Source organism: Alosa alosa, chromosome 14, assembly GCF_017589495.1.
Source record: "Alosa alosa isolate M-15738 ecotype Scorff River chromosome 14, AALO_Geno_1.1, whole genome shotgun sequence".
Classification (NCBI taxonomy): Eukaryota; Metazoa; Chordata; class Actinopteri; order Clupeiformes; family Clupeidae; genus Alosa; species Alosa alosa.
This window is the reverse complement of record NC_063202.1, coordinates 16,316,510-16,339,880: the sequence shown is the minus strand read 5'-3', so window position 1 is coordinate 16,339,880 and position 23,371 is coordinate 16,316,510. Positions and strand designations below refer to the sequence as shown.

The window sequence follows — 23,371 nt, the reverse complement described above, 5'->3', positions numbered from 1 at the left end:
TAAACCCTGAAGAATTAAATAGCCATCTTGGTTGGAAAACCATGAAGACCCACGGAATTAAGGGGTTCTTCACAAACGCGACTAGCCAGTTATTTATTTGATAAATTCTCATAACCCATAGTTTAGAATTAAGGGATTTTGTTTGTATTCTCTGAGTGCTCCATAAGATGTTTTCACCACTAGATGGCAATAGCCTAGTATAGTGGCAATTCTGTTATTTATTTATTTATTTATTCATTCAGTAAGTTGAATTTTTTAAGAGGCTTTGTCAATGTAAAGAGACATCTACTGCTTATTACATGCCATCTTTTATGGCGTAGCCTACTGTCCGGTGTGTGTGGTTATGTGCATGTTAAAGTCATTTAAGTTCTCCTTGTGATGCAGGAGTGCCGCAGTAACTCAAGTAATTAGGTCTATATGGGTAATTGCCATTGGTAGCCCTGGCAGCAAATGCAATTTGCTAGGGGCGCGTCTAGATTTCTAGGCTATGCCATTGGAGCATTGAAAGAACCAAATGTAAGAACGCATTGCAATTGTCTTTTCAGTAATATCTTGCTAATCCCAGACCTAATAGATGAGATTTTTCTTGTTATTTGGAAAATAATTAAATAGTAATCTTTAATTAGTATTAAATTAGAATTCAGATTCAATCATGAATCACAGTTTGTGTGAATGAATCAGACGTTATGCTTGAACACCCCTAAGAGCACTGAAATAACTTATTTTGGCTCACTGTTGGAGGTCGGTGAGACACCATTCCTCCTATTTATACTGTATGAAATGCATGCAAGCTCTGCGCCTGTGATCTTCAGGCCCTAGGCTTCCAACCCACCCTTGGCCCCACTTGAGCACACCCAAATATATGCTCTGATTGACTGCCTAACTTCACAACACATCATCAATCACGCATCCTGCCCAAACACACATCAGGTTGAGGGACTTGGTCGATGTGGCTGTGCTCACTATGGATCAGTAGTCACCCTGGAGTGCAATGTCATTAGTCGAGTGTTGGTTTGATGGAAAGAAAGAACTGACCTGTAGCATGCATTGGAGACACCTCCACACACAGACGCATATTGGGCGAGTGACATAGGAAATATAAGTATGTTTTATTGAACGAACAAGGAGAGCGAGAACGCGCAAGAGCGATGGATGGAATGCATTATTGATCGCGCGACTGGTGGAAAGGAAGGGTGAGAGAGCGAGGGGGGAATGATGACATATTAAGAGAGGAATAGAGGGGAGCAAGGGAGTGATAGAGGGAGGACCGAGCAAGATCACTTCTCATTTGGAATCAGTATTCAGGTGATGTATCTGCACAAAGCTAGCCTCAGCAGCAGTCATGAATTTTTAAAATTGAAATGTCACTCCTCTTTGATACAAAGCCATCAATATTTTCATTTGCCACCTAGGGCTCAGTGTCAGGAAGACTGGCTTGTGAAATGCAGAAAGCACAAAGGTCCCCTTGTATTTATGCAAATCCCACCATTTTGAAGAACCCCATTTTGTAGACCAGATAATTGAGGAAGCATAACTGTGCCCACCTATCCCCATATGACTGACTATTAGTTGGCTCCATGGGATTCTTTACTCTATTATCCAGTCTAGGCCGCAGGCAATTGAGATACTCTTCAAAACACACCTGTGCCTAGCCTGCGACTGTATAACCAAGGTAGTGGATCTAAATGCCAAGAATGAATATTAACACAGAGCTAACTTATCACCTGTATCATCATTTTTCTTTTCCCTTCCTTGCTTCTCTTTGAAACACCTAGTGAGAAGCCTACTGCCACAAGCCATTGCTGTGATAGTCTGATTTTACAGAGAAATCCATAGCTGAACTTATGTTCTGGGGCATCCCAGAGCTTTTAATCCTCTCCTTGACCTGAGTGTATAGGCTCTTTCATGTGCTTCCACTCTCTCAAAAAGAACAGAAGGATCTTATGGTGCCAGACAGCCCACTGTAAACACCATGGTGATCACGGCCTGATGCCGGCCTGATGCCGTATAATTTCCTCACCTGTTTTAGTGCCACTGCAGGGAGTAATCTCGCCCTTCAGTGCAAGGCCATTAGAATCTATTATTCCTTCGCCACTGTTGCATGCCTTCTTACATATGTATTTGAAGTTTTATTTTCTTATTGTCTTTGAGGTGGTGTACGTATAAAATAGCACTACATTATAAATGCAAAACGGCACAAGGTTGTTTAGGTCTCAGAAGGTCTTTCTAAAGATTCAAGGTTTCAGAATCAAGCAGGGTTTTTTTCCAGGAAAATGTCACAGACTTTTTTCAGTGACAAAATATGATATGGCACGTGTATAAATCCATTATGCATGTTCACTGGCAATCACACAATCCGCATGAATTGCTGACATTATAAGCACATTTTGCGGAGAAGAGAAAACCAGTGGTGAACTTCTTACCGTTATTTCCCCCTCTCTCTTCAGATTCACAAAGAACAGCCTATAATTCTAAAAAACAATTAGATGTTAAGGCTTTTGATGCCATTAGGCATCATGCGTGAGCCTGAGCCCATTTCTCATAACAATTAATTTCAAACAAAATCACGGAGGGCATAGCAGACTTTATTAGAAAACCTTTATTTGTGGCTATATCTTTTTTTTTATAAGTCTTGGTCATCATTAAGAAGATGGGTACATTGTCAGTTGGAAACATACTGATATTCACTTGTCTGTACAAATTCCCTTGTCTCTGTCTGCCAGAGTGGCAGCATCTGAATGGGTCTGTTCTGGTTTACTGAAATGCCTTTGCAGAGCCTGCACTGGCATTCATGCTGCCTGTTAGCGTGATTCCCCAGAGGTCATGAATTCAGACACGGTGTGGAAGTGCGACTCCACAGGGCTCCACAGTGCATTCTCACTTGCAGCATCGGCACAAAACGCTGTGGTACACACACACAAACATCCACACACACACACATACAGAGATCAAGACCACGCAACTGCCCTACCTCACAACTCTTTTCACACACACACACACACACACACACTCCCTCTATCTCCCTGCCCTACAGTCTCTCTCCTCTCCTCTCTCCCCCCTGCTATTCCCTCTGTCACCCCACCAACCTGACTGGATTCAGCCCAAAAGCTTGTTGCCGTTCCCTTTGATGTCACAGGCATCTGCCAGTTCCGATTGTAAGGGCGAGCTCTGAGCTACGCAACGCAGATCCACAGCGCCCCAGCGTTCTCAGGTCTCTGTACTCAGCTATTCATCACAAATACAACCCATTCCCTCTACACACACCTGCATGTCTGTCTTTCTTCTTGTTTTACATTCACGGATGCATGCTCCTAATGTCGGGGTTTGGGCTGACTGAACACCTTGTCTAAACAAAGAAGAACATCACATTGTACTCATTCAAAGCTGAAAGCACTACAACTCAAGAGCCTTGTTATTCTTACTGACCCCTTTTTGATCAACTAAATTCAGAATCTGCTCCACGCACTGTGGACTCAAAGATCATTTTTGGTTACCGTTCATCATTACTTTGCTGATAGTTGCCGTGCGATTCACTCCATGTGTGATGCCACTGTCATTTCAAACGTGGTAACAATTGTGCTCTGTTGTCAGGGAATAAAACACCCTGGTCTGATTGTAAGCTGTGTGTTTGAAAACATAGCAACCACGGTTTGTGCTGGAGCCTCATTTCCAAAGGGAGCCTGGAGTCAGGGGGGCTTCTGTTCACCCACGCTCCACCTGCTAGGTCCCCTCAATCTCAAAACAATAAATTACTGTTGTGCTTCAGCAGAAAAGATACAAGGTACATATATTTATAGAATTACAAATGGTGAAAAGATTACAGACCTTATCATTTTCAGGTACATCTATATACTGTGTACTGTTGTTTTCCCACTGACAGCCACTTCAAACCCCTGAGCTCGCATTCATAGGGTTTGTTGGTGATTTGATATAAAAAAAAAAGCTCTTACGTCTTACAACTAGAGACACGATTAAAAGATATGTATTCCATCACATATTGAACATTTTGCACAAGACTGACCGTTGCCCACGGTTGTATGACTGATTCTGGCATTTTCCATTTGCTGTGAAATGGAGCTACCGAGATCATAGAAATGTTACAAAAGCATGGTGTTTGTGCTGAGAAATACATAAAAAAAATGGATGTGGGAAAAGTCTGTGAGAAAACAAGGTTAGAATGAATCAATGTCTGACGTCTCCTGGCTCTAGGGGGTGTCTGTTGCAGCTCATTGCCAACGAATGGAACCGCCCTGTTCTAGGCGTAGAATGTTTCCACTTTAACTGCTTGGCAGAACATCGTCATTGAGAAAACCAGTCCCAGGATCTGCACAGACACAAAGACGGTGAGTTTCAAAGCCGGAAGGTTTTATCAGTCAATCAGCTGTCATCATTCACTGACTGATCAATAGAGTCCATTGATTGTCTCGCCGTCTGACTGTGGTGTGTGCACTGTACCTGAGTGAGTGCAGTGCACAGAGCGAAAATCCACAGAGCCACCAAGTTCTCCTGCAGCCAGCCCTTCACGCGCTCATAACAAGGCTGTGGATATAAATGCAAGCACACACACACACACACACACAGAGAAAGAGTTATTGCTTAGATTTTTAGATAGCACAGACTTTTCAGAAATGTTGAAAATGTAATGTAAACACACACACAGATATATGCATAGTATGCCTGTTGGTATGAACAGTATGTAAATTCCTCTGAGTTTCACTACTCTACAATCCTCTCTGACTTCTCACTGTGTTTTAGTTTGGATACAGAAATATTTAATGCATATCTGACCTGCCTGTCTCCCCACTCCCACCCCATAAACTAGAGATTTCACAGCTGACACAACTGAGACGTGTGGATAAGACTATCTAAAAACACAACAAACATTTCCTATGACTTCTTAGTTGCTCTTTGATCAAATCATGTTTGCTGTGTTATTCATCAGACCACCCTCGTCCTTAATTTCCCTTTGAAAATGGGGGGAGAGGGTGGTCCGGGGCAGGGAAGATGGATGTTTTCATTACCCGCTGACCAATAGACGACGGTTAGAGAGAAAAGGTTATTGTGGCCGAGGCTCTGCCTTATCCCGTCCCCCCTCCCCCTTTCTGTTCCTGCCTCTTTCTCTCTCTCTCCCTCTTTCTCTCTCTCCCCATCTCTCTCTCCCTCCCTCTTTTTCTCTCTCTCCCCTCTCTCAGGCAGACTCGCAGCGGCGCAGGGCTCCATGTGCCGAACAGCGCTGGATGTCTCGGAATGCTTGTGGCGGTGGCGCCAGGGGCCACCTGACCTCGGCTCGGCAGCGGAGCCTGCTCCGGCATCTCAAGTCCGTCGAAGGATGTTTTGGCCCCTCCGGCGACAGGCCGGATGCGAGGTCCTCTTAAATCTTTCATGTGATACAAAATGGATTCCATGATTTGTGGGGAGGGCAGATGAGCTCTCAAAACACACTGCAGCATGGCCCCGCATGAGGTGGACAAGATGATATGACATGATATGATTTGACCAGGCGCTATGGGCCAAAACAGGCATTTAGGGCTTTTCTCAGAACGCTGAATAATGCAGATGCCTCAGGGACAGTGCCCTATAGCTGTCAGCGGGCTGTCTGAGGGTAATATATTCCTGGAGAATCCCTAACTCTCCATAGTGTAACAGCAGATTTTGCCAGAGCAGTAGATTTGGGTAAACAGCAGGGTAAACAGCACTCTGCACAGTGAAGAGTAGATTGTATGAGTGGAGGAGTAATATCTGTCAGAGGGGAGAAGCAAAGCAGGTTGGTCTCACCGCGGTCCACCATGTGCCAGGATTCTCCAGTCCGCAGGCATCGCTGTACTCTAAGCAGCAGGAGTCCGGCACTCGGGTCGCGTTGTAGACCTCGAACCAGTCGGTGTGGTTGGTCACGCCACAGCAACGGAACTGTAACACCCAGAGAGGATTGCAGAAAATGGGGTGATTTTGTTGCAGGTTACTCAGGAAGCTGGCTTGCATGAAAATAAATAAACATACCACCCAGATATCGAGCTTTTCTTGCAGAATTAGTTTTTCTACTAGCCTACTATTTAGTTTAGTGCTGAGTTAAGTCCATCTCCAATCACATTTGAAAATGCATTTTGTAACCTCAATGCTGAAATTACAAGAACATGAGTGAAAAGTGGTTGTAAGAGAAACATCCTTGGGAGAGCGCATTCAGCCATGCATTCAAACACAATCCCTGCTAATCCTTGTCTGGGATGCTGGATTTACAAGTTTTCCTCAGCCTGGAATAGAATATTCAGGGCTTTTTGTAAATACACCCAATCCTGTTTTCTTGGTGGAACTACATCAAATGCATTGTAGCCACATATGGCGAAGTGCCCCTCACATGCTAAAAGCTATGTGTATTATTGCTTTATGGACACAAACTACTCTCATATGTCTATATACATATCCTCCATCCAATTATTTATTTATTGAGTGTATCTCTATCGTTTCTATACCCTGGATAATTCTCTCCACACTCAAACATCATGCTTTCCATCGCAGAGATGGCTCGGTATGGCCCTGCATGGAATCTGTTGTTTTGTTACATGCTGACTTCCTGGAGAGAATAACCAGGCTCCTTTTGCCAAGATCTATTTATTCCAGCCACTCCATCCTTCCGGCTAGAGAAGATTTACTATTTTATTCCCGAGCACCGAGCTAACACACACCAAACAAACGAATACACACCGACTTTTATCATTATTCTCAGTTTTTTTGCTTTCCTTGGCTTGAAGTAGAGCTAGGAAGACAGTGGGTTTGACATGAATAATACAAAGAACAGTACATCAAAGAAGAGCCAGAACAAACAAGATTTCACCAGGGACCCCAAGAAGTGTGCTTCCATTTGCCTTCTTGCTCAATTGTCTCCACAAGGCCATACATGTTTGTCTAAACCAGGTTGTGTAACCTAACCTATGTGCTCCATGTGAAAGTAATGATGTAATGCACTTGCAGTTGTACTGTACTTGGCACGCGTGGAAAAATCAATAGACATGCGACGAGCAAGATGGAACACTGAAGCTTTAATACCTACGCCTGAAAAAGCTCGAAAAGCTCATAGATTCTAGATCATTTGTTAACTGAAATAGTGCAGAACTGGCCAAAGTGACTGAGAGCTCATTATCTGTGCTTTTGAAGCACTAGATACACAACAACAAGAATGATCTAATGAGCAAAAATGATTTAATATTCTTTAACGCGGATAGTATTCAAATATATACATTTAAACCACAATCTATATTTGAAGTGTTGAAAGGCTTGTAGCAACTATTCAGTTACTATGGTACCGAGCTGAAGAAATGGCTGTTGCCACTCAGTTTTCTTTCCTGTAAGCCAAATGATTTGTTGGACTGCTCCCCCGGTCTGCCTCAGCCGCTGTCTCTTGGCACACAGAGCTGCGATTCAGCTTTTGCTACTTCCTCACCCATTTGTTTCCCTGCCGTTAATCCCTCCCCAATGCAGGTGGCCGGGTGTAAAAATAGGACTCACATCAGTTTGCACAATACTCCAAGCGTTGGTCAGGCCAATGTTCCCCTCCGTGCCAAAGAGCTGGAGACCTCTCTTCAGGTCCTTCTGGGCGTGGTGATCAATCTGTGGGAGACGAGCAGGAGAGGGAAGCAAATCATCACTGTAAGTGGGGATGCAGATAAACAGATGAGCGCACGCTACAATGGGCGGCAACGCCGAGCAGAGCGATTTGTCAGCCTGTCAATTTGCTAACGTGGGGAGAGAGGGAGAGAGGCGGAGAGGTTCTGCATTGACCCCACCCCCCCCCTCCCCTGATGTGCCAAACTGTCCAGTCATTACTGCCGTATACACACTCTCTCTCTCTCTCATTCTGAATTTCTCTCTGAGACAGCATCCTTGCTGTGAGTGAAATGTGCACTCTTGATCACAGAAGGAGATGGAGGGGAGGGGAGGGGGAGGAGAGGCCCAGGTAGGAATAGCGTTTGGTGCAGCAATCCTATTTCTCGCCTGAGCATAGTGTTTTGATGAGCCTGGAATACAGGTTTGCTATGGTCTACCTTGAAAATCACAAGCTGTTTGAAGAGTCTGCCAGCTCGACGACAGTATGATAACGTACGAGTTAAAAGGCTTGACTATATAAGGGGATTACTTTATTGATAGGACGCTCACTCAGTAAATTCCATGTCTTCTCTCTGAGGTCAAAGGTTTAAATCTAGGTGAACATTGGGGATAGTCAGGTGGTTGAGGAAGCACTTTGATGTTTTCATATCCTGCTTTGAACTTTTGGAGCAGTTTAGCTTTAGGAAGCTGTGTGAAAGAAACGCATCTTGACTGGCATGAAAGAGATAGGCTATTGGAGCATTCAATCAAATATCCTGCATCTTTTGATTTACTCACGATGCATAAATGAGCCCTAAATAAACTCATGATCCATGCACTTGCATATCTCTGATGTTGAGACTGGTCCACTGCCTTCTGTTTTGAATACCATGTCATAGCCATTATTTTTTCAGCCACTACCATAAAACTCGTTGCAGGTTCTGCCTTCAAGAGGTTACAGGAAATATGATCATGATATACAGTATGGATATGTTTCATGCATGTCTTATTTCTGTGAACTGGCAGAAATAAAATTAAAAAAACAGATCTACATAATGTATTGTATATTGTTTGTTCCTCTTTGTCATAGTTGTTCTTTACTGATAACTGATTCTACATTCATTTCCCTCGCCGCCTGCTGATATGCTTATTCACAATGGATATTCAAGGTTTCATGCTATTATGGATTTGTGAAATAGGCATGGAAGGTTGTCTGTTTACAGTTAAAGCACACATACTGATGTTCCAGTTAAGCTTTATTATACAGCATTTTATTGAAAGGCCATTTCAGTCAGACTCAGTTGTGCGTTATTGTCTTTTTGGAGAGAAAGTACACAGATAGTCTCACAGACAACACAGTGAAGATTTATCCAACGAACCACAGATGTGAGCTGCAACAATCAGCCTACTCACATTCAGTTTTCCACCATAAAAGGAAAGTATTTAGAAAATGCAGTCTTGCCACTGAAGTTTTCATGTTGCTGACAGTCAATAAAACTCTGTTTATATTATTTTGTCCCATTGTATCAGCATATCATTGAGCATCAATACGTACAAACAGGAACTCTTTCAATATCACAAATTCGCTTTTCTAGGCTCAGGCTTTTGAATAATCATCTGTTTTTCTGTTTTATGTGTCCAGCATGCAACAAAAGGAATCTGCCAAAGAGAAGGTGACTGCATTGAGTCTGCACAAAGGCAGTTTAATGGAGCAGAAGTTATTAGCTTATTAGTCCTGTTCACACTAACTGACTTCAATAATTAACATAGCAGATTTCTCCCCAAAAGAAATGGGTGAGTGTATCTGTCGCCCTCGATCTTCCATCTTGTTTGCAATCTTTTTGTGAGTTAAAAGAAAATACATTTCAAGATAATCACCTTTTATTTTAATAAAATGTTGGGACTTATGGCCTTTCCTTATCATGGTTGAGTTAATCTAGTTGATTTGCAGTGACACAATTCCTGTGAACTTCTGTTTTGGTTCTAAATGAATGAACTGCAAATGGAGACTCATTCATTAGTAGGGTCACATACAGTAGGATACACCTACAATAACATTGGCTTTTTTTAAACCACTACAAACATATTGATTCCAATACTTGACCCCTTTCATTGGCCAAAGTTACAATAACATGTGGACAAAACAATGCCCCCTAACTTTTAATCAAGGGTAAAAGGGACCACATGTAGATGCCTGTGTAATCAACTCATCAATCCGATTGATCCTCATCATTGACCTGGCTCTGCTGCACTTACAGAGGGACTGGCGATTGATCGTTTCCGTGTGGCGTCGGGGGAGGACTGTGCCAGCGACACCGCCCCTCCTCCGTGACCCCAGCAGAGTCCTGCCAAGACGGATCATCCTCTCCACTAAATCACTACTGTCTGCAACCCACTCAAACAGCGCTCAAGTGTGAGCTGAATTATACATTAGCCTCTATCTCCTGCACTGAGGCTGTGTCCTTCTTTAAGGAGATGGGGATGGGTTAAGTACCCACCCCACACCCCCAGTGCTCTTCACCGTGACTGTCCCCTCATACGTGTCCATTTAACTGAGGCCTGATGTTTGACACTCCGGCAGTCATACAAAAGAACAGTCCGGCTATTAGCTTATGCTTATGAAAGTAATAAGATTGAGCCAAGGCCCCTGGAAATTAACGCTGCAGCCGTTAAACCATTAATCACGCTGCGTACATATTGCAGTGTGTTTCGGCTCTTTAATTTTACCCCGTCTCCCTGTGAAGCGCTCACAGGGACCAGGGATGATAGATCGTTAAAGATTGACCTGCTTTTGGAGAACACACTGGTGACTTCAATGGAGTGTTTGGAGAGGGAGAAAGAAAGAGAGAGAGAGAGAGAGTGGTGTTAAATTCAAGTCAAGGCAAGACGGCTGTGTCTCCCAGTCTATGAGGCAAAGACATTAATTATTCAACGCAGCAGAGAGACAGCAAGGAGACGAATACAGTAAGGCTAATGTAAACGATGCCCAAGCGACGGAGGAAGAGCAGGCAAGGTGAAGGGTAGGGAGGCATGAGAGAGAAATGATGATGGTGATGAAAAGAGAAGGATGAAGATAGAGGGGAAATTCAACAAGTAGACGTTTTAAACCAACAAATCAGAGCTCGAATGAGAGCATTTTCCTCCATTCTTGTGTTATAGAACTGCCGGCAGGCTGCACTTGACGGTAAAGCAGTCATTGCTAATGAAGGGCTGGTTAGGGAAATCATACAAACATCTGCATTAAATAAAACAACACGTCAGGAGTCTGCATATCTCCAATCAATTATTATTAGAGCAGGCTGTTCTCTTTCCCGCTTTGATGCCCATGGTATGAAGCGCTATTTAAAATTAATCATTGCCTCTCTCCCACCTCTATTTCAGCAATGCGCCCTGTAGTCCCACATCACAAAGAAAGCATCACAAAATCGTGGGCACATCACTATTATAATCTCACCCACTACCGGCTGGCTTGCAACATTGTATGGTCCACATCTATATAAAGCTGGTGTGTGGAGTTGGAAGAACTGACAAGTTCTAGGTAACTGACAAGTTCCTAGTTAAGCTTGAAAGGCACCTATAGAGAAGAATGTGAGCTTAGGGAGAAGAACAGAGAGGCATGCCACATCTGTGAATAGCAGAGCTAGCAGAGAAAGGCAAGAGTGCAGACGTGAATGCCTGTTTCACCATGTCTACCATCACACCGCTCTCAAGGATGGCAGTGTGATGCAACCACAGGTTGAGCAGGGATTGCAGAGTGCCGAAAGAATGAGGCAGCATTTCCCACACACACCAACACCTCTCACTCTTTATTTCTCTTTCTCTCTCTCTCTCTCTCTCTCTCTCTCTCTCCGGCTCTGACCTTGAGCTGATTCATACCGTCAGAGTAAACATGTCCTCCCTCCTTCCCTAGGGGAGAAAGAGAGGAACACGAGTAGAGAGGAGAGAAAGAAAGAGAGAGAGAGAGAGAGAGAGAGAGAGAGAGACTGTGGATGGATGTATTTACTGTGTCTTTTGTGAGTGTAGCATCTCAATATGCTTTGATTACTGTTGAACTGCTATTCTTGAAACATTCCACTTAAATTCTCGATTCTAAAACCCAGAGGGCCATGCTCTTCTTACTGCATTTAAAAAGAAACAGCAATGCAAAACTGGCTGAGTCTGTCATGCTTGTGTGTGATACTGTTTTGAAGAAACAAAAATAACTGAATTCATTTTCTGATAGGAAATAGGCAGTGATTTCACCTCTTAGAAGGGCCATAGCAAATGGATACTTAATTGACACTGGAAAAAAGTAGATGTTCTTGCTTCCTCAGGTGGTTGTATAGATCCATATTTTCTCAAGAAGAACCAATGAAGATCCACCTACACGATATGCCTTACCAGGCTTGGCGACTCACATGGCTACTGGAGGGTTGGATGGATGAGTGCCCCCCCCCTTCAGTTTGTCTGATCTTTGAAGGCAAATTAGAGTGCACTCAAATATGCCAAGTTCTGCTGATGCTACTAAACAGATTTCACACATATCCGTAGCCATAAGCTAGTTCTCAACCCCCACAGGTCTAAAACAGACATCACGTCATGACAGGGAGCGGTTGTAGAAACAAAAGATTGGCTCTAGGTTAAAAAGAAGTGGGTTTCATAGCATGGCCTCTGTTCTAACAGCTTCATTCTGAATTCTCAATTTGTTTTACTTGACATGAAATATTTAAATACTACACAACTACCTAGGACAGAGGATAGGTGTCCTACTAGTGTGCTCACATTCATTAAGAGGGGGAAGTGTTTCTGTGAGCAGAGATGTCCTAAAGCAAAGAAAACAATCTGATGCTCATACCTACCTCACACTATTAACTCAAGTGATGTTCTATGAAATACAAGGCCCGGTAGCAATGGATATCAATGAGCTGGTGCCATCTTATTTTGCTTGATGATAATACCATTACCATATCACAGTCTCATACCATTAAAGGTCTCATTCCCTGTTTCTCATGTCTGGAGGAAAAACATACTACTCCGTATCAGTGTCAGTAATCGGAGTAAACGGCCCTGTTTTGACAAAATGATAGAAAATTCTTGGACATACTGCCTCTGCAGGTTCTAAATTAACACAGCAGGTCTTTGAGTCTCCATGGAACAACAAAGTAGTCACTTACAGCTACAAACACATCTACCACTACTTACTGGCATGATTGGCCAAGAACAGCATCACAACACATGCAGTGCACTGCGTGGCATGTATACACAAATCTGTTTCTTTCCTGAAATTGGAACATTGCAAAACAAGACCAGCCTTGCACTAGGGAGATCCCTGCCTGATTCCCCTGCTCCCTGCTTGGGAGTGCAACCCTCCTCCAAGCTTCCGTCTGCCTGCTGTTCGGAGGCTGTCGCTGGGACGGCAGAGCAGCTCACCAAGGCTCTCCGTATTTACCGCAGTCAGGGCATACCCCACAGGAATTCCCTATCCATCCCTCTGGTGGCAAGGAGGCTGCTAATGAGCTCACCCACTCAGCCCACAGCTAAAACAGATGGCGAGTGCATTCACTTCTTTAAGAGACGGATTTGAGTGGAAGAAGCTCAAAATGGCCACGATGGTGATGGTATTAATTTTGGCGCCGACAGACAGGGCCTCGGGGGGAGATTTTCAGAGGTGTGCAAGTGTATATGCGAAGGACTGTCTGTAGTGTTGGCTGTGAGGCTGTGGAGGTGTGAGAACCTGAAAGTCACATGTGTGATACAACCCACAACGACACTCTGACCTTGATCTTACAGTATGGAAATATGCGAGAGCTGGATGGGTGAGATGCATTAAACATGGTGGATGAGCGCGTGGGATTGAGCGAGGAGGGAGTCATGCTTCAGATACTGTAGAGACCCTCTGATTGATACAGAGTTTATCAGAGGTATTTAAAGTTTGACATGCCTTTGATAAACACAGACAGCCAATTTGGCACTGCATGACTGTGAATACATCTGCAGTCTTTCAGAAGGGGCTCAAAACACAGCACAAGACATCTTCCTTCGGCTGACAAACCCTGAGTAAACACACGTGAGCGTCGATGAACAAATAAAATGTTTTTGAGAATGTGACATCTTCAGCTCGTGGTGTTGTTTTTCTTGCTTTTGTGCACAGTTGTTTTTCTTTCGTTTGTGCGGCGCTGTATTTGGTGGTGAAGCACAGAGCTTATATTTTGTGAAAACAGACACAAACAGAATTCAGCTATGGGTGGGGGAGACGCTTTCAGCGACTTGCAGGCTTTTGCAAGTATGTCAAGGAGTAATATAGAGTGCCTGTCAACGGTTGTAGGAGGCCTCCATAAAATGTTGTGAAACAGAAAAACGCAGCTTTATAAATAGGATTGTCATATATTAATATTAAGTGTTCCATATGGGGAAGCACAGTCTGGGCTCCTTACTAAAACCACAATCCCCAAAAAACAAGCCCTAATCAATCAAAGACACATTGGCTTCAATTTTCTAAATCTCATTATGCGGAAAAAAAGGTCTATTAAGAACACTGAAATCATGTCAGCTAGTCCGCTGTAGCCTCAAAAGACCCTGCTATGAATCAGCTTTGAGCAAGACTCATAAATTCAGGATGAGACACATTAAATGAGTTCGGCAGTCCAAGGTCAGTCATGCAGTAGGATACCCACACTAAGGTCGGGTCTCACAACCCTCATCTCTGGGACAATCTGAATACAGCACAGGACAGAATAACGCAGCAGAATGAAGAAGGATATAACGGCACTGTAACATGACTGCTGCTCTTGAATGAGGGCCTCAGGTAGGCCAAGCAATTACAACAGGGGAGCAATAACAGGAGTAAATAAGTAATGAACTCACCTCGTCTTGGTAGGCAAAGAAGAGGATGATGAACAGAATCTCCAAAAAGAAGATCAGGAGAAGCAAAATGAAGAACTGCAGAGAGAGAAAGAAAGAGAGAGAGAGAGAGAGAGATAGTGAGTGGATAATAAAGTAAAGGGCCTATATATGGGGGAGTGAGGGGCTGAATTCTTTTCCATCAGTCAACACCGATATTTATGACTGGCAGTGCAAATCAGTGGCAGGAGTAGAGGGGAAAGTGGTAAGTGATGAATGGCCCGGCTGCACTTCCAACTAGCCTCTCTCTGGCCCACTATTTCAGCCTGTCCTCCAGCCTTGTCTTTCTCTCTCTCTCGCTCTGTCATTCTCTCTCTCTGTCTCTCTCTATCACCCTCTCTCTTTCTCTCTCTCTATCACTCTCTCTCTCGTATTGGATGACAACAGCTTGGTGTCATTCATCTTTACCTTTGCACTTCTCATAAGCGCGGCTGACAACTATTTCACTTTTTTTTGCCAGCCACTCTGGGGAGATGAATCATCTTTGCTCTCTCTTACCATAACATCTGTCTCTTGCATCACGCGCGTTTCTCAGACACAGAGACCCTGAGAGGGAGCTTCAGAGAAACTGACAGAGGATACAAACACAAATCGAAAGGAAAGCAGATTGAGAAACACTGTGTGAAAACATGGGTGAAGAGTAGGGGGGTAACAGCCATGTTATACTGCAGAGATTGGCAAGATCATTTGAAAACTTGTCAAAAATTTCTGCTGTAGTCTGGATTTAGCTTCATGCCAGTGAACCTCTCACGATACTTTCAAAAGCCAGGGGTTGCCAGGGTCTGATGAAAGTCCTCTCCCAGGGCCTTTGACAGTAACCATTAGAGGCAGAGACAAAAGAAGAGGAATTTCTGATGATAAAGTCACAAAGCGCCAGGCTGCTTACTGACTTCAGCCAACATACAGCATTCCTGTCTTTCATGTACAGCGCTGTATGGCTCTGTCATTCACCACACATCGTATATTGCTTTGATTGTATTCCATGAATGCTCTATGTCTGCGTTATCGCAGCCGTGTTATGGCAAACAAACAGCCTGGGTGAAGAGCGAGAAGTGAGTAAACGTGAGCACTGTTCCAGTGCCTCTCCCCAGTCTGCATTAGTGAGTCTGTGGGTGCTGGCTCTGGCACACTCGCTCTCCGTCTGAAGATGTTGCACTCATGAGAATCTCCCTGCTCTCCTTTCATACCATGCTTTTGATTACACCACCTCTCTGGCTTCTGCTCACCCCTTCACTCTCTTTCTCCCTCTCTCCCCCACTTTCCCTCTCTCTCCCCCCATTCTCTTTCTCTATCTCTCTCCCTCTCTCCTTCTCTCCCCTACTGTCTCTCTCTTACTCTCCCCCACACTCTCTCTCTTTCTCTTCCATTCTCTTCCCTGCCCACACACTCTCTCTCTCTCTCTATTTGCTTCTTTCCCTCCCTCACCACTCATCACTCTCTGTAGGAGATGCTAAAGTTTCATGTTCCCGGGGCCTCCTCACAATCACCGAGTCTGCATGCAGTAAAAACACTCAGGAGAGCTGGCCCAATTATTAAAACTGAGGGAGTGACGTAAATACCCTCCTTAACAAGTAAACATGGCTTCCCCCTGAGGGCTGACCGAATATTTTACCATAAATCTGGCCGCGTCGCCTGGACTCGCTGCAGGTGATAACCTCTTCCTGCAAGGTGATTTCACCTGCTCTCCACACCAGACCACTGGCTGAGAGAGTGCTCAGGAAGCAAGCGAAGATTTAGATTGATTTTGGAGGGGGGCTACATCATGGTCAATTGCTCCACCAATAAATATGATTTATGGCTTCATTGATATCACAGGGGCTTTATTTCTCGGAGATAATGAGTTTGCGATGATTAAACATGCACCTACAGGAATATGACCATGCTTATGAATTTAAAATCCACTTGGTGTGGATTAAATGGAAGAGCTCAGTGGTGCCTTTCTCCTTGTCCATGCTCAAGTATTAAGCAGCATTTCCCTCTCTTGTATTTGAGTCCGTTACACTAAAATGCATTTGCCCATTGCCCATCTCTTTCTTAACAAACAGCACAGTAATCATTGCTCATCAAAGATTTGAATTGCATGAATATGCAATGCACAAACACAGACTTCATGCTGTTTTCCTTTTCCAGTATTTCACATGACTTAATGCATTAATGGATAAAACCACACACATGGTGTGTGTCTTCAGCCAATTTATCTGATGCCATACATAACCAGCACAGAGTGTAAACCTGCAATGCATGCTGGGAATAATTTTAAGATCTCGCTGCTATAAGCGTTTTGCCTTAATCCTGTGTGAAACCGAAATGTGTGTGCACCCACACATAGCTTAATTCAGACTCTAGTCTAGGTAGTGATGAAAGATTCATGAAATCTTTGAGAGGTGTGATGAGATTCATCATTTATGCTACCATGCTCGCCAGCATGGCTCCAATCTGCCTTTAGCATGGATCGATGCCTTGGCAGGGGAGACCACAACAGGAAGGAATATAATTAAAGTCTTGGACGAATCAATCGCAAGGAATTTATCTCTTCAGTATGACTTCTGTTCCCCTCGAAAAGAAGATGGATGCCACATTGTGTGAGAGGATGTAACAAGATCAACTTGTAGTAACGATATCAATACCCTTTGGGACTACATGACGCGGTCCCTTGGAACAAATCTGTGCTCTTGTGCCATAACGTTTTAGGTTGTGATGAGTTAAAATCACTAATATATTCCAGCCATGTCTGGCATGTCTGCCTTCACAGATAATGTGTCTCATGTCAGTGAGGTTCAACAACCTCCAACCTCACATGTCAGTCCACCCAGATTAAGCGTGAGTGTAATTTCAAGGCTCGCTGATCTCAGGGTCAGGGTAAACAGTCCATTTCAGAAGCTGGACAGAGGTTGGGTCAATATGTGATTGCAGCAGGACAACTGTGGATTGGCTTAGCTCACTAAGTTCATCATTCTGCAAGTTATTAGGCATTACCTTTGACCCCTAGAGGCCAATTTTTGCACATCCATTGACCCAGAAGCTCACTCAAAGTATAATTCCGGAGTAATTTGAACCCAGGGTCTATTTCACCATGACAACGAGTCGAACCCCCCCTCGAGAGCTAGATTACGTTGATTGAAAGAGTACCGAGTTTGACCGGCAGTTTAGCATTCACTGCCCAAAAGGCTAACAGTGCAAGTGTTAAGGGCAGTGCGCTAAACGTATACCAAACCGCCATTTTTTAACCACTAATAATTCTCAAAATAGCATTACACCTCTGCAGTAGGATAGGGTCCCTACACATAAAACGAAGCATCAAGAACTTGAAAGTGTACCAGAATTAGTGCTAAAGCTAAAGCTAGCAGTCAAACTGGGTACTCCTTCAATCAATGTAATCTAGCTCTCGAGGGGGTGTTCGACTGGTTGTCATGGTGAAAAAGACCCTGGGTTCAAATTACTCTGGAATTACACTTTAAGACGTGTGAAGAGTCGCCAGAGATCAAAAACAACATTAAAGATGTAAAAAAAAACATTTATAGTTATTTATTATAGGTTGAAATTAATGGAATGCAAGGAGAAGGGGAATATGAGGTGAAAGGCATTTACTTCCATCTGTAGACACAGTGTGAAAACCTGTCATCAGGCAAATTTCTCTAATTAGTTGAGGATCATTCCCAGAACCTTTTTAAAAAAAATTTGGATACTCAAATAATCTGTTTAAAATCTATGAGTGCCCTAATTAAGCCAGTCTTTACAGGGCTCATGTAATAATTATGACACTTTCCTGAAGTGGCAAGGAGCAGAATGAAAATGTCACATCTCATACTAATGATCAAACCTGTCAAAAGCCCTCATTTGCTGGTTGCTGCCTCAGGAGGTAATAACGAGAAGCCCTGCTGTTCATTTCGCTCATACAGTGGGGTGAATTTTCTAAGTGACTAAGGTGTCAGAAAGAATATCAGCAAGTCAGAAAGAATATCAGCAAGTCAGTACCATACATCAGGCACTTCTGTATACTAGATAGGTGTTCTTGGTTATTAATTTACAGACATTTTCATATGCCAAAATGGTTTACTGAAAACCCTATATTTACAGCCCCAGCGGGCTTTGTGTCAGCTATTCTTGTGTCCACATATTAAATCTAAATAGAACTGTAGCGGTCATGCAGAGATAACTGTGGAGTCTGACGACAGCATCCTCTCTTAAAAGCATGCTCTGTTAGCTTTAGAATTATTGGTTGTTGACTGGATGATGAGATGAGGCTATTTATTAGTTGACACTCCCTGGTTCATTTAGGGCAGAACTCGTTGAACTGATAAGCTTACAGTGCGACTGCACTGTTCAGGGAACACATCATTCCGTTTGAGGCGGGCACTTACACTCAACAACAGAGGCCGGCTCTCTTTCACAGCACCGATGCACCCCAGGCAGCCAATCACCATGATGATGCTCCCCACGGCGATGAGGAGGTTGGCGGCAGACAGGGAGGGCAGCGAGGAAGAGAGGGTGGCAAAGTTGCCTTGGGTCACCGACAGCCACACCCCCACACCCAGGATTCCACAGCCCCCGAGCTGCACAGACAGAGACAGAGAAAGGGAGTGTGTGTGTGTGTGTGTGTGTGTGTGTGTGTGTGTGTGTGTGTGTGTTTGTGTGTGTGTGTTTGTGTGTGTGTTGTGTGTATGTGTGTATGTGTGTGTGTGTGTGTGTGTGTGTAAGAGAGAAAGAGAAAGCATGAGAGAGACAGAAGGAGGGGAAGGAGTAGGAGTATGTCAACAGCTTCAATCTCCAGACATTCAAAGTCAGATAAACTAAATTAAACATTGTCATGCATAACACACAAATACTCCCTGTAGAGGAAGTTCAGAATGAAAGACATGGTGTAAATGTGATGAAATGAATCGAAGTACTTAAAACGAGTCCTTCACAGGAATGCTTAATGCACTCAAGTCGTGACGTCTCGAGTTGTGTGCTCATATTCCCACTATGTGCTTTGTTTTTGTTTTTTTGCAGGATGTTCAAATATTGATGTGTTCTTTAAAAAAAAGCCACATCTAGTGTGTGTGTGTGTGTGTGTGTGTGTGTGTGTGTGTGTGTGTGTATCTGGCAGTGTGGAGGAAGGATTATATATAATGCAACTAAGAAAAACAGGCCCCTAAAAACTCAAGCCTGCAGGAGGTAGCAAGTACAGTTCTTCTGTCCTCATCTGTTTTGAGAGTCTGGCCGGGTGACTGGTAGAGTGGAGAGGGGGATGAGTAGAAGAGACAAGTGGAAAGAAGGGATGGATGGCATGTGGAATGATGAATCATGCAGTGCCTTAGGTTACACCAAAATCTGTCAAAAACATCACACTCTCTGCCTATGTGACGTCACTTTTCATTACTTACAACCTGTTCTTCATTCTCGGGCGTGTGTATAATTCCCTCAGGACGGTGAACCGTGTCAGTGAGACATTTTTGAGGCTTCACTCTCTTTTTCACAGAACTCATTTGCAAACCGTTGCGCTGGATAGAGAAAGAATCAATGATAGGAAAAGCCTCCGGCTACGGCAGCCTCCTTCTGGAAGATACTGCGGCGAAGTCATAGAGCTCATTATCTTCCTGAAGACAAACCCAGCACTTTATGAGTGGAAGAAACCCATTTCCCACTCAGCGGCACGGCAGCACAGCCGCCTCACCTCCTCACCAAACGACAGGAATCTGCTCAGGTGAACAGCGAGCGATGGAAAGTCAACACACAGAACCTGCTGCCTCCGCATAGGAAGCAGGTATTGAGACACAACAGTAGAGGCAGCTTATTAAGACATAAAAACGTGAATTCAAAGATGCAAGTTTCACATTTGTTGCTAATTCAATCCCAGGAGGGTTTAATCAGGATACATGTGCTCTGTTGCTTTGCCATCCGGAGCCTCCGAACAATAACTAGGGCACACACTGAGTGTAGGAGGCTGCATTTCACTATAGGCTAATCAGAGAAATGATAGAGCAAACACAGCCATATTCATTACAGGTGGTGAGGGATCTTGGAAGCCTGCTCGCATGATTACATTAAACCATGTATAAATGCTTTGATGCAGTTTTGATGCACTGTATCTGGCAATGCCCATAAGCAAATAAGGCACGTGCATTTCATGTTTCATACAGCAGAATGGTTTCATTTCAATTTCAATGCAACCGAAGCGGGATGGTACTGTACGCAACTGTAACCTTGAACTCGCTATGTTGTTGCACCACGGCTCTTGTGATATTAGAGAACAAAGCCCAATTTAACTGTGCCACATGTTGTTGTATAGGCCTACATACTTTCAGATGTTATTGCCCCCCTTTTACAAAGAAAGACCAATAGTGTAACTGCAGCTACATGACGCTTACATAATATCTCTAGGACAAAAGCATTATTAAACATTTACAAAGCTTACTGCAGCTGCTGTCAGTTTCCATTAAAGCACTTTTAGCCAACTATACCATAGTTGTCAAATTGAGATATTTACTTTTGCAACATCTATGCTTTGACACTTATTGGGTGGACATAACACAGCCCATTACAGAAATATCCCTTTAGGGAAGAACTTTCACTAAATTCAATATTAACATTACACAAAAACACAAAACACATTCTTAATTAGGGTTATAAATTATTAGTAATACATCATAAGGATTTATATAAGTCTATTTAACAGTAAAACAATAGTTATAGCTGCATTCATACAGTGTGGCATATGTTGCAGAATAAACCCTTGCAGCTTGATACATAATGTATTATATATAACACTTCTTTTATCTCTTAATATTACAAATGTTGACAACAATTACCATATTACTGGGCTAACAGAAACTAGGGCTAATACAATAATAATCAAAATACATTATGAGCACAGTCATGAATATGCATGAAGTAGCTATGTAAGGGATAATGGATGACACGGTGGTCTGTTCACAGAAGTTAATGCACGGTCGAGGTTGTAAAACGGCCCCGACGCGAAGCGGAAGCAAACCTCGTAGTGCATTAACTTCTGTGAACAGACCACCGTGGAGTCCATTATCCCGCTTATTCCACTGTTGCCACTTGCGTTGTGTTCATTTCCTGTTACAATTTAAACGTTTTAATCGCTAAAACTGTCTTGTTTGTAGAACTAATTTCTTCCGACACATATCAACTCATCTCTCAACTCACAGGACAAACTGCCGTTACTAGTTCTAAATGGATGGTTGCTACGGCCAAAGGCCAGTCGTTAGTTCTATCTCTCCCGTTGTCAAGCGGGCGTATCCCAAGATTCTGATGAACTTTAGCTTTGAAACATCGCTTTTACTTAGCCTGCTGTCATCCATCTAGCTAAAAGCCACCTCCGTCATATGCTACAATGTTGCAATGTTCTGAACGTCTGCATTTTACAGCTCGGATGCAACGTGACAGTTCATTTAAACTTCCCAACGAGTTCGGCAAATTAATATACAAGTGTGATACGGCCAAAAAAATGGATCTACTTCATAGGTGTGCAGATAACATACGGTTAATGGTCGTTCTAAATTACGTAGGACAATGGGAAATTCAACCAAGCAGTGGAATAAACTTATATCAATTGTTATGAGGCTTTATAAATGGTAATTCTTTATGAATGTGTTCATAATTCTTTATGGATAATGGTTTCATAAAAAGTGTTACCGGCTTGACTTAATTTGACTTGAGTTACTTAATACTGGATTACTGAATTTCTGGTAAGCCTAGGTCATATTAAAGGTACTATGCAGGTTTAGGTATTTTTGGTGAGTTTAGAGCTCTCTTTGGCAAATTTGAGTCGCGATGTATTTATATGTTACTCTGCTATCATAAATAGCAAACTTCTCGCAACTTATCCCCCCTGTACACAATGCAAATGCTTTTGTTGTGGATGTGAGGTGAAGGATTAACAACAGGCAAAAACTATCCCCAAGAACTATATCTACTGACAAGGTAATGTTTCAGATTCTCGCGAGTTTTGGTGGGGCGCCACTCTGGTTTTCTCGGTAGGGACTCGCTACATCTATGCTGTATAGCTATGCTAGGAGAACGATTCACCTATTTCAAGTTCGTTTACCATCAAATTGGCTTCATAAAGGTGAAAATATTGCATAGTGTGTCTTTAACATCATACTGAATACCAGTATTTAAGGTAGCCTGGGAGAACCCAGACGACCCTTTGGCAAATTTAAGGGCCGAAGCAGTTTTTGAAAAACACTTGTTTGTTAAGATGTTTTTTCTGTTATGCATATGTCATCTCCTTCATTGCTCTGATTGGTTTTAGGTCTATTCAATTGTGTCCAGGGGCATTTTGATTGGCTTTCGATAGTGACGCCCCTTGGAAATGGGAGTAGAATGAACCTTGTCCCCAATCTCAATTTCAATTGAGATAAGGTCTGGTGCTAACCAGGCTATATTTAAGGTAGACTTCTGTCAAACCAGGATGGCCTACTTAAAAATGTTGTTAAATGTGTTATGTTGTTAGGAATTGTATAAAGCATGCTTCCTTCCTTAATTAACTGTCTTTTAAGAAAGTGTTACCGATTTCAGTATGCTATGACACATACACATGTTCAAAAGAATATCTACAATGTCTGTCATAGTTGTCATACTCCCCATCGTTTCAACACAATAAGTTAACGAATTAAAGTAAAGCAATTATTACCATAATTATGACCGCCGCTAGCGAAGCTAGCGAAGCAGTCATATAGGGTCAAAGTTTTTTTTTTTTTTTTCCGTCATCTATTTCCTGAATTTTTGGTCAACGATATCCGGGACACCGAACCACCGGGGCACATGAAATTTGGTGGGTATGTAGCCCCACTAGACGTTTACGGAACCCGAAACCCAAAAAATGCAGTTTTTCCTAAATAACTACCTGAACCGTGGCACCGAGGATGAAGAAATTTTTATGGTATGTTGGTCTCAAGGGCCCACA

At 43.1% G+C, this 23,371-nt stretch overlaps 1 protein-coding gene across 2 annotated transcripts in view; it reads right to left on the bottom strand.

Moving 5' to 3' along the window:
* Window positions 1-2,569: 2,569 nt before the first annotated feature.
* tspan4a (tetraspanin 4a) overlaps window positions 2,570-23,371 on the bottom strand; it is a 62,874-nt gene continuing 42,072 nt past the window's right edge. For both annotated transcript variants that reach the window (XM_048262535.1, XM_048262534.1), the window contains 6 exons: window positions 18,819-19,010; window positions 14,422-14,496; window positions 7,501-7,602; window positions 5,776-5,907; window positions 4,456-4,539; window positions 2,570-4,324 (listed from right to left, as the gene is read on the bottom strand). In XM_048262535.1, coding sequence (XP_048118492.1) covers window positions 4,256-4,324; window positions 4,456-4,539; window positions 5,776-5,907; window positions 7,501-7,602; window positions 14,422-14,496; window positions 18,819-19,010 — 654 coding nt within the window. In that variant the 3' untranslated portion in view covers window positions 2,570-4,255. The remainder of the gene's footprint in view (window positions 4,325-4,455; window positions 4,540-5,775; window positions 5,908-7,500; window positions 7,603-14,421; window positions 14,497-18,818; window positions 19,011-23,371) is intronic.